Below are 12065 nucleotides of genomic sequence, written 5' to 3'. Positions count from 1 at the left end.
GTAGCGAGGCCAATGAGGTTGTCCTTCTAGGTACTTTGCATACATTTGTAAGGAAGTCAACACCATGTGCCCCCTCAACCCTAAAAAAAGTCTTGTTCTACAAAATTAGCCAAGAACTGAAGAAAAACAATAGGAATTAAGGTGCTGAAAAAAACCTTTTCAGTGGTAAGAGACTGTTTCCTCTTTTAGAGTTCCTTAAGTTCTGAGAGGCTTACTCAAGAAACCTATTTCAAATTGGGAGTAACCAGGATGAATTACCCAAACCTGCCAATAAAAAAGAGCCACTCCATCCTCACAGTAATGTGCCTACGGCTGCTGTCTCAGAAATAGTATCAGCATAAAGTTACAGTGGGCCACTTGGAAGCTCACTGTAGAAACCACAGTAAGAATCATAGCCACACTGTCCTTGATTCCAACATAAGAGAGGTCTGCTTGCTTCCTCATTGCCTCATTTAGAAGACAGGACCTGAACCTGGACAGGTAAATCAGGTACTTAAGGAATGTGTGTGCCAACATAGCAAATGAGAGCAGCATTTTGCCCACTCTGTCAAAATCGTTGGTATCCCTAACAGGCGGCAAAGTAGAAAATGCTATGCTGTGTGTAAACTGGTAACTGAATGTAAATGAAAAAGATTTTATGTACTCACCATAACATTCCATCTGAGTTGTTGCTCTTCATTTGTCTTCAACCTGTGGGACATGGACCTGACTCAGCCGCATTTCTCCAGCATCTGATCTGAACGCCAAGCTCCTCCCCTACCCATAATGCCCCTGTCTCCTTCCTCCCTTCAGATAGAGTGTGCTGCCCCCCATAGCAACCCAACCTGACAATATCGTACCCCCTGACACCAAAAAGGCATAGTATCAATAGGAATAAAAGATTATGCAAAGGAAAGGGTCATGTCTTATCCAGCCAGACCACCACACAGCTAGCAGGGGAAGGAGGGAGGGATGGTTGAAAACAACTGAAAAGCAACAACTCAGATGGAACGTTATGGTGAGTACATAACTTCTTTATCTGAAGTTGTCCCCAGCTACCAAACACCTGGGAGGGCCTCATGGAAGGATATTCCGTAACACGGTAGAGCCAAAGGATGCCCTGCTTATGGAGAGAAGATACAATTTGGAATGAGAGATGGAAGTATTTGAAGATGCGCAGGTAGCCGCAGAGCAGATGTCACCCAAAGAAACCCTGGACCAAAAGGCAGCTGAAGTAGCCATAAATCTAGTAGAATGCACTTTTAACAATCTGGTGGAGGCACTCCCTTTGTTGAATATGCCAACAGTATACACTAAGAAATCCAACCAGCAAATGTGACCTTAGATACAGGCTTCCTATGAAGGGCTTAGATTAGAAAACAAAAAGTTGATCAGACTTGCGGAAGGCCTTTGTTCTGTGTAAGTAAAAATGTACTTGTCTATGAACATTCAGCAGGTGGAATTTATACTCTCTCCCTTACTCTGAAAGTTCAGAAAGAAGACCGGGAGGTTGCTGTTTCATTCTGAAGACACTTTAGGTAAAAATGAAGGATTAGTGCACAGAGAAACTCTGTCTTTATGGAAAATCGTGTAAGGGAGCTTAATTGAGAAGGCCTGAAGCTCAGACACCATTTTAGCTGAAGTACCCATCAGAAAGGCCGTCTTTCAAGACAGGAATTATAAATCCACTGAAGCAGTGGGTTAAAAAGAGGAAGAAAACAAGGTGTTAGGGACCAACGTAAGACCCCAAGGAGGTGTAGGGTCCTTGATCGGTGGCCTAAGAAGAAAAGTACCCTTCAGAAAAGCTTTGCAGAGCTTAGAAGGGGCTAGGGGAGCTGAATTATCCCCTATGTGGAAATCAGAAATAGTTGCCAATTGAACTTTAACTGTAGAGAAACTGGCACCTTGTTGAAAAATGCTTGCCAGAAATTCCAGGATAACAAGAACTGGAGCAGTGAAATGATCCAAATCCCACTGAGCTGCCCAAATTGAGAAATGCTTCCATTTACTGGAATAAACCTTCCTCATGAACGATCTATGAACCGCTACCAAAATCGTATTAACTGGACAAGATAACCGGGGAGTCCTAACGATCAAGGGAACTGGAGCAGCCAAGCAGTGAGCCTCAGAATGGCCAGATCTGGATGTGGGATCCCTGAGGGATGTGAAATCAGATCCAGAACCCGATCCAACGTCCAGGGAGGACACAATACATGAGACCACAGAGCAGGGAACCATACTTGGCGAGGTCAGAAGTGGGCAATGAGGATGACTGAGCTCCCCAGCCATTGTGCTTTCTAGATAAATTTTGAAATCAGGGGAAGAGGTGGATAAGCACTGAGAAAAACGGAGAGCCAAACATGAATTAGGGCATCTTTGGGGAGCTCCCCCAGAGATGTTCCAAGAAAAACTCACTGCATTTCCCATTGGAAGGAGAGGCAAATAGATCACAGCAAGGCTGACCCCACTTTAGAAAGATCTGCTTCACTACTGAAGGATTCAGAAATCACTCGTAAGGCATCAGGATAGACCTGCTTAGCCTGTCCGCTAGAATGTGGGACCTCCCCGGAATGTGCGTTGCCACCAGAAAACAGCTGGTGGAGATTGCCCACTCCCACAATATCACGGCTTTGCAGCAAAGGGGATAAGACCTGGCTCCCCCCTGCCTGTTTGTTGATATACCAGACTACCGACATGTTGTCTGTCTGGATGGAATACGTCTCTAGGGTAAGATGGGCATGAAGAGCTTGCAACACCAATATCCCCCCCCCCCCCCATCTCCAGGATGCTGATATGCAACTGGCATCTAGGGAAGACCATGTGCCATGAACTGTCCTTACAAAGCAATGCCCCCCCACTCAAGCAAGGAGGCTTCCGTGGTCACCATGGTCAGAGGGGTGGGGAGAATAAACAGGCAACCGCAAAATCTGGGGTCTGAATCCACCAAATAAAAGAATCTTTGCATGCCTGGGATAGACTGATAGGATGCGACAGTGGTAGATCCAAAAAAGACCAATGGACCAGAGTCCACTGGAGCACCCTGATATGTAACCGAGCTGTGGGGACGAGAGTGATCGTGGCCACCATGGACCCAAATGCCCTTAAAACCTACTCCAAAAGAGGAGATGGAACTTGAAGAATGTGCAAGATGCTGTTTGAGGGAGTGAAGTCTGTTGGATGTCAGAAAGGCCTTGGTCTGAATGGTGTCCAACCAGGCTCCAATGAAATCCAGAACTTGAACTGGTTGTAAGATATATTTGTTGAGAGTGATGGTGATGCCCAGCTGGTGGGCGGTTCGGATGAGAAAGTCCCAGGCTTGGCAGAGTCGATGACTGGAGGGGGCGGACAGGAGCCAATCGTCCTGGCAAGGGAAGACCTGGAAGCTGCTGGTGAGTTGCTACCACCATCATTTTGGTGAGTACACTAGGGGCTGTGGTGAGACCAAAGGGTAGCACTTTGAATCTGTAATGATTGGCCTCTAGCCTGAAGCAGAGAAACCTCCAAGAGTGTCTGTCCATTTTGATGTGATAGTACAAATCTTGAAGGTCTACCGAGCAAATCCAGTCGTTCTCCTGCAAAAAGGGCAGGATAGATTGGAGTGTGACCATCCGGACTTTCATCTTGGCAACGGACAGATGCAGGGCAGAGAGGTCCAGAATTGGCCTCAAGTCCCCCTTTTCTTTGGCACCAAAAAGAAGCTGGAATAGATGAATAATCCGGACTGGATGACTCATTTTTCTAGCAGCCTGGAAATTTCCCGTGCTGCTGTCTCCCTTTGTGTGGGTGGAACATCCCGGAGGAACCTGACCGGACATTGCCTTTGAAAGAAGCGGACTGAATATCCTCTGGATATGATTCACAACACCCACTGATTGTTTGTAACTGACTCCCAGGCTGATGGGTGTAGTGAGTCTCGACCCCCAAATGCCACCAGAAACAAGCAGCCGGGCAGCAGTTCAAGGCTGTTGCGTGGGCCTGTCCAAGAACAAATCCAGAGACCCTTGATGTCTCATGCCCCCTCTGCCACAAGGGCAGCATCTGTCAAATCCCCCTCTGCCACTGGGGGAAGGTGAGTCCCGAGCATCTTGGGAATAACCCTGAGACTTCCGGAACCATATCTTCTTCTCCCCTCGCTGATTTCTGGAAAAGGATCATTGAGGGGTTAAGAAGTGGATTTCAATGGCAGACAGAGTCTTCCCGTCCTTCTTGCTCTGGACCAGTGGGTCACCTACTCTCTTTCCAAACAGTGAGGAACCATCATATGAGGCCATTTGTGAAAGACACTTTGAAGGGCTTCGAGAAGGTACAAAGCCGGAGCCAGGTGTGATGCCTGATGGCAATGCCTGCCCCAGCAGCTCTAGCAGTACCCTCTGTAGCATGAGACAGAAGCCGCATAGAGGTATTGCCAATGAATGTGAGGGTGGCCATTCGAGAGGAGAAAGCCTTCTTATCCTCCGTCAACATGGACCCTGGGGTAGGCTTGATGACCTCCTTCACCAGGTCTCGCTGAAGCCTAATAACGTGTGCCATATAGCTCAGCGCATGCACACTGAACGTGGCTGAAGCATAGGCCCACTTCCCAAAACAGTCCAACATCCTAGACTCTCGGTGGGTGGACCATGGAGTTCCATCTTTGTGGCTGCCGCCACCACCACCATGGTATTGACAGGGGTTCCCTTTGAGCAAAGTGGCTTGTCTGTGGGCCACTGAGGACCTTATCGGGGTGCTTGGAAATAGGCACTATTTTATTTGGCTCCTTCCACATCCAAGATGTCACAAGATCCACCAGAGGATCCGCAAGAGAGGATACCCAGGAAGTAGAGGGTCCTGCGCCAAATGCCTCCAGGAACACCTAATAGTCAGGGTTGGGTTTTTGGACAGACCACCCCCTGTGTTGTCACAGGATCTCCATAATGTCTCCAAATGAGACATCATCTGAGGGTGGTCAGGGGGAACCCTCTCCTACCTCCAAGTCGGTGTCTTCCGTGAAACACTGCGGCAGGGAGTCTATGTGCCTCCTTTTACACATACGTTTTCGAGGAACTTCCTCAGATGGGGTCTCTGTGCAGGACACGAAAATATCTAGCTGCTCCAGTGGGGCGAAGAGGCAGCAGGCTGTCCTTGAAGTAGCAGGATGGCAGAATCCGGACCAGATATATACTATAGATATATTACTGTGAACATTCACAAAGAAAACTATACCATCTACAAAAACTGGCAGATAGTTATTACTTCTGATCTAATATACTAACTTTGTCAAAAGTATATATATCTCATAGTTTATCTAAATACAATGTGGTTTTATTGCTTTTCCTTTGTCTACTTAATCTGTTTACTTCAATTCTGAGGTGCATGCCTGCTTATTTGCATTAACATAGACATTTTACTACAACTTCCTAGATTAGTGTAATGAATTCATTATGTTCACAAGTGTTCGACTGTCAAACTGTCCTTACCTTATGGTGGGGGTAGTGCCTGAAAGTGGTTATGAAGTAGTCAATTTATCTGGTTACACAGCTAGATAAACAGATACATACATACCTAAATAAATAAAAAGTGATGTGCTCTCTAGTACTCGTGCAGGTCCAAGTAGATCACAAAGGAGTATGTGCTGTAAGGATCTCATTTCACACAGAAAATGGTTAGGATGACTGCCTTCTTGAAACTTCTTGACAGCTACAGGAGCAGAGGTTGGATCATACCTTTAGGAATAGTCTCCACAATTTGTTGTAGGGCCCCCATTCTTCTTACCTAGATACTTAGCTTCAAGAGAGAAGCAGAGGAACTAAATGTGAGGTCATATGGGGTAATGAAGTAAGGGAAGATTCACACCTATCTACTTCAGAGATAACAGTTCTTCTATTCCATAAAGTCTCTTTCCCAGGATACTGAAGGTAAGACAGAACCACTCCAACCAGCCAAGCTCTGGAAATGGAAGGCCTACACACTGCAAATAAGTGACAGACTGAAAGTGTAATGAGAAAGTAGTGAGGGTATTTGATAGGATTCTTGTACCCAATAAACTGCTTAATGAGGTGGCACTAGGATAGGCCAGTACAAAGTCTGGTGCAGGCATCAGTCTTCATGCCTTGATTTTGCACTCTCATATCTGCTGCACCTGAAAGGGCAGGTCCCATCACACAAACACGTCAAATGTCTAACATATGACAGTACCCTATGAAACCTACAAGCATGGGAGGATCTAAAGATTAAAGCCTCCTTTATCCTGGCTGCTGACTTTTGCTGGGCTTGAGGCATTCACAAGCTTTTGAGAAGTACAGCTGGACATATGCCATTACATCTGAGTAAACAGCTGGGTTTGTGAGCAAAGTCTTTTTTAATGGAAGAGGTAAAAACTCCAAGATGTGGTAATGACAAACTGTGCTAGTGGCAAAAATGTACAGTGTGGATGAAGGGTATAGCCATGACTTCGTAATCTGATGCTCAAAGCCAAGATACATACTGGCAGAAAGCACAAATGGCGCCATATGTCAGGACAAGGCAAACAATTTGCTAAGTTAAGGATAGCAGAAAAGGAGGTTGGAGAGTTTACCCACTACATACAGATACCAGCTCCTGAAATAACTTTATTGCGGTATCTTTGTACTGTTATCTCAAAATCACTCTCTTGACAAGGAAATCTACAATAAAGACAATAGTATAACATTGTCAGAATGAGTCCTGAACACATTCAACAGCATTTTCAACAATTTTCTCACATATTTTCCCCCAAAATAACTGCCAGTAAGTTTGCCAGAGAAAGAAAAAAAAAATGCTGAAATTACTGTAGAAAGGCCAGAGTTTCAGACTTCATACATATAAAGAAAATATTCACGAAAGCTGCTTTTCAGAAAAACTCTCTCTCTGCACTTGAACACAAAATTCTGTCAAGAATGACTGCAAGACACAGATGCAACAACCTCAAACAGAGAAATATTCATAAAATACATGTAAATATAAGACAGTTCTGGTGGCAAAGAGGGATAATGGCTTGACTACAACCTAGGTGACATGAGATTGATTAGCAGCTTTGCAGCTTGAAAGAGCTGGCAGGACAGGATGGGCATAACCATCCTGAAAGGAAGGGTGCTGGCCTGAAGCCTGCCAATGCCACAATTCCTCAGAAATGTAGTAGATGTATAAGGAGGAGTTCCAGAGTCAGGTGTTTTAGCCATGCAGCAACTTTGATGATAGGCGCATTGTCAGCGCATGGGATTATGTACCCACATTGGGGAAGGACTGTGGTCCATGCAGTGATTGTAGGTCACCCATTCCTCCACCCAAGGTAGGGGGTAAGACCTAAGGACACAATCTACCTTCGAGGCTGCCTATATGAAGTTTTCCCCGTCAGCACTCACCATCACTGATGAACACCAAGGATGGGAGAAAGAATAAATGTAGATGACATGGAGAGACATGATGGTCAACAATGAGAAAAAGCATGTAAACAAGAAAAAAAGCCTCCGAGGCGTAAGAACGAAATTGCACGTACGTAATGTAAAGCTGCTGTTATTTATTCCACACTTTTCATTTGCCACAAGGTACAAACTTCTTCAGACAACAGTATAGTTAAAAACACATCATTTAAACCATAAATTGGCGATCACATGATGTTTAATTCCCTATCAAAGGCAAGATAATGAATAATTAACTCCATCATGTATCCCCGCCCAACAACTTTCATTCATAAAAACGAAAACGGATGATTACCAAACACCCCAATACTCTAAATATGCAATTAACTAAATTTGACTTTTAACAGTTTGTGATCCAAGCTGCTCAATTTGTCTGTTATTGTCACTGGTGCTCCTTGGTTCACTGAATAACCTCCAGCCAGTTGTTCCCGTTCAGGAATAGTGGAGTCTAACCACAAAGACACCATTCCATTTACCCAGTCTTCTAAAATAGGGACCCCAATAAGCCCAGAGGTTGAATTTATCAAATTCAATCCATTTAATGCTTCTGTATTAATTGTAGGTCTGTCAGCACTGACATTCTGCTGCGAAACACAGCCTACTGTTATGTCCTGCCTGACCGGTGAATTTCCTGCAGAGAGTGATGCACTGTTAGGAAACACGTTAGTAGGGCGGATTTCCTTGTACTGTTGATCTAAACTTAAGCTTCCATCCGTGAAGCCAAAATGTCCACTTTTTGACTCAGGGCTTCTACAAGAGCAGTGAGATTGACATTCTCGCTGCTGACAGTCAAATGAGAAAACAGATTCGGACTTGGCAAGCCTCCGGACGCCATGACAAACTGGTTCAAAAAAGAAAACACAAACTACTGAAAACAAGAAAAAAAAGCCTCCGAGGCGAAATAACGAAACTGCAAATACGTAATGTAAAGCTGCTGTTATTTACTCCACTCTTACTTCTTCAGACAACAGCATAGTTAAAAACACAATTTAAGCCATAAAAATAGACATAACAGGCATGGGGGAATATATATATATATATATATATATATATATATATATATATATATATATATATATATATATATATATATTATATGAAACATTAAAAGAATGTTAAATCTAGCCCCCGAGAGGCCATAGCCAGTAAAACTGTGGGTGTTGCACCTTGAGAAAGCATGAAATAGTAAGCGATGGATTATAAATTTAATTTTTAATCATTTACTTGGTACCAAGGTATAAATCTAAGACAGCTTAGATATTTTACTTGGAAGTCTAGGGTAAGCTATTTCCATTATTTTTCAGATAATCTAAGGGTTAGGTAGTATTTTAAACATTTGTTTTAATTTTATGCCATGAATTTGGTGTGTACTATGGGCCGCAAGAAAATGCCATTAGTGTAGGCTACCACTAAGAGGCATCAATGAGTTAGGTAAGCACAGAAAATATCTGTGAGCTTAACTTCATTTATGAGTTAAGTATTTATCATGGGTCTACAGTATTCATGTCTAATGTAATTTTTATATGCCATAAGATTTTTCTGGCAACACTCGGATACATTAGTTGCATACTTGGATTAGTAGGGTGTTTGGTAATCATCCGCTTTCATGAATGAAAGTTGTTGGGCGGGGATGCATGATGGAGTTAATTATTCATTATCTTGCCTTTGATAGGGAAATAAACATCATGTGATCACCAATTTATGGTTTAAATTATGTGTTTTTAACTATACTGTTTGTGAAGACTGGTAGAGAAGGGGGTGAAGGCTGCCGGCCTAGCCAAATAAAATTTGATACATAATTCTGGCATTCGTAAAAATAAATGAAAAATACAGGCTTGTGTCTTAAATGTAAAGAAATGCTGTTTCAACAACGTGGCAACATTGCCATCTGCTGTAAGGAAAACTAAGTCAAGCATTTCAAATCTTTCTTTTGAAATTAAAATTATTTCATCACTGCCTTTGATGTTTTACAATTCGGCTCTGGTCTGGCAGTATGTGGGCTTCCTGCCTATCGTTTTAAGGCTAAAGTTAATGACCAGAATTTACATATGGAATGCCCTTTATTGCTCTAAGTGTAAAAGAATGTAAATGCAGTTAATGTGTAGCCTAGGAACTCCAGGAAGTGTAAAAAAGATGATGTAATGTTTATCAGAACTGGAGTTTCAATTTAAACCGTGAGAACCAGAGATTGTTAAGCATTTTCTGTCTGACTATTCAACTCAGCACTGCCTTGCTCTATGTAAGTAAGTGTTTTTCTGTTATGTCAGAACTGTACTACAGAATTATTTTAATTTTCTGTGTGATCCCTGAACTCTTGAATAGCACTCTGGTGTAGTAGTATTGTCTTGTGTTTTCAGTATTTATTATTAAGTATTTTAAAAACCTTTTACCTGTGGCAGGTTTATGTAAAGAAGTTAAGGTCTAGAGTACATTGCATATTTATAGAGTTTACTGTCTAAGCCATTCCTATAGCTTGAGCCCTGGGCTACACTACCAACTGGATAATAATACTGCAGAGTAATAAGTGGACATCCAAAGGCCTTTGGGTAGCTGATAATTATTAGTTGGTGGTGGCTGTGATTACTACCGTACAGCCTGGGTAAAGGGGCACAGCTGGGGAATCTGTGCCAGCCTTTCCCAGGAATGTCTGTGAAGTTGTATAAATACTTATCTCAAAGTGTGTGTGTGTGTGTGTGTGTGTGTGTGTGTGTGTGTGTGTGTGTCAGCTACTTGGGTAGGGACACGAAGCACTGGTTGGACAGAGAGGGTACTGGAGGTTAGCTTGCCAGCTAGGCTGGGATCTGGACCCTATAACTGTGCCAGTGGGGAGTCTTATTGGGGACCTGGAGAGCAAGGGAGCAACCAGCCCCAGACTGACTGTGATCTCTGTGTACACTTAAGGGAAATTACACTTTACTGTGTGCATTGGTTATCCTTTCCTCTCATATGAGACTCCCTCTCTGGTGTTAGTGGTGAGGATTGAGGCTCCTTAATTGCTGGGCCAGGGCACGGGCATCACACTGTTGTCTGAAGATGTTTGTATCTTGTGGCAAATGAAAAGCATAGAATAAATAACAGCAGCTTTACATTACATACTTGCAGTTTTGTTCTTGTGCCTCGGAGGCTTTTTGTGTTGTTTTCTTTTTAGAAAGAGCACGTAGGCAAAAAATCTTGGCAAACAAACAAGTTACTAGAATCTTCTCACAACATTCTCTTTCAGAAGAATCGTAGTGAGGACCTGACAGCATACACTAAATTCAGAAACAAATGTGTTGTCTAATCTCTGCTATAGAGGAGTGAAACACAGCAAGCCTGTGAAATTGTAATCTTTCATGATAAAGATATATTTTTACACATTAAATAACTCTGAAAGTTTCTTTACCTGCAAGTTTAAGTACAGAACCCTATTACAGCTGTAACCACCCAATGCTCTACCATGCACTTAAAACAAAATATTAGGAGAAATAATAGTTATCTAATAATATAAAATGTAAAACTTAAAAAAATCTCTTCAGAAATATTCTGAATGTAAATAACATGTAAAAGACATATACCTGTCAAAGACAAATACCATCAGAATCCAGTGGCTATAGGAACTGGTTAGTTTTCTTCTCTGTTCAATTGGTGATGTGCTGGTCAGTACACATGCAATGAGAGAAAGCTCAGCCAGACTATGGTCACATTTCAAGATATGCATACCATACAGGTAACACTCGGAAAGGGAAGAATTTTATTTACCTTATACACTCAGCATGGAAAATCTCCAATTAAAAACCTCAAGAGGAGCTCCAGACAAGGTGAACAGCCAGAAACTGTGAGCCACTGAGGTGCACACACATCTTAATGCAGGTGGAGATACTCCAGAATCGAGTAAAGTGACCTGCTCTTGTGAACAGACTTGAACTTTAAAAAAGCCATGTGAAAGGACAAAAGATAAATGTATATAGATGGTGCCCAAGCAGGAAGCTCTTTGAACTAAGATCCATCTTTACTGGTAGTGGATGCATTATTCAAATGAAAACTATCAAATGCTTTCTGCAGCATAATCAGTAGAATAGCATACCACTCAGTGACTTGACTTATGAAGATTTAGTACTAAGATTACATACATCATTTTTTTCGTCTCTGTCTTACCTGTGTCTTCTCCTTTGTTAACCATGTCCATGGCGGTGGTGAGATCCCACATCTGGATGCTACCATTAGAGTGACCTGTAAATAGGTACCGTCGAGGCCTGGAGCCCATCCTACTAGAGCCTTCACATTCTCGCACTGTAAATGATGTGATAGTGGTACCATCCACAGCCTGGATCTCACATATTCTGTTAACCCAAAACAACACAGAAAAAACATCCAATGAAATACCTCAAAATATCATTTGGACCAGAAAATTCTGTATAACACAAAACAGACAAATTAAAAAAGAGGCAATACTTATGACAACTAAATTATGGAGCTGCAGGGATTTCTTTCATAATTTAACTCAACATTTTTACTTCTTAAGCGGATGCACTTTATAATAAATACTGGAAATGTTCAAACAAGAAGTGCAGTGATACTGCTCCAGTAAATTAAAGTCAGACCGAGCATCTCACCTCTAAGCAAATAACTAGCAAGCCCTTACTATGACAGTAGATTTGAAGAACAATGTGGCAACCTTCATAAAACTGTGCA

The 12065-nt window shown here is 42.5% G+C and overlaps 1 protein-coding gene across 1 annotated transcript in view; it reads right to left on the bottom strand.

Annotated features, from left to right (window-relative positions):
* Nucleotides 1-12065, bottom strand: part of KCTD3 (potassium channel tetramerization domain containing 3) — an 816466-nt gene that overhangs the window by 131498 nt on the left and 672903 nt on the right. Inside the window, exon 16 of the mRNA XM_044061321.1 lies at nucleotides 11529-11713. Within this exon, the coding sequence (XP_043917256.1) occupies nucleotides 11529-11713 (185 nt within the window). The remainder of the gene's footprint in view (nucleotides 1-11528; nucleotides 11714-12065) is intronic.

The sequence above is a fragment of the Protopterus annectens genome, chromosome 1.part0, assembly GCF_019279795.1.
Source record: "Protopterus annectens isolate FY-2018-M chromosome 1.part0, PAN1.0, whole genome shotgun sequence".
Classification (NCBI taxonomy): Eukaryota; Metazoa; Chordata; order Ceratodontiformes; family Protopteridae; genus Protopterus; species Protopterus annectens.
The sequence above is the reverse complement of the archived record's forward strand: the minus strand, read 5'-3'. Positions and strand labels throughout refer to the sequence as shown.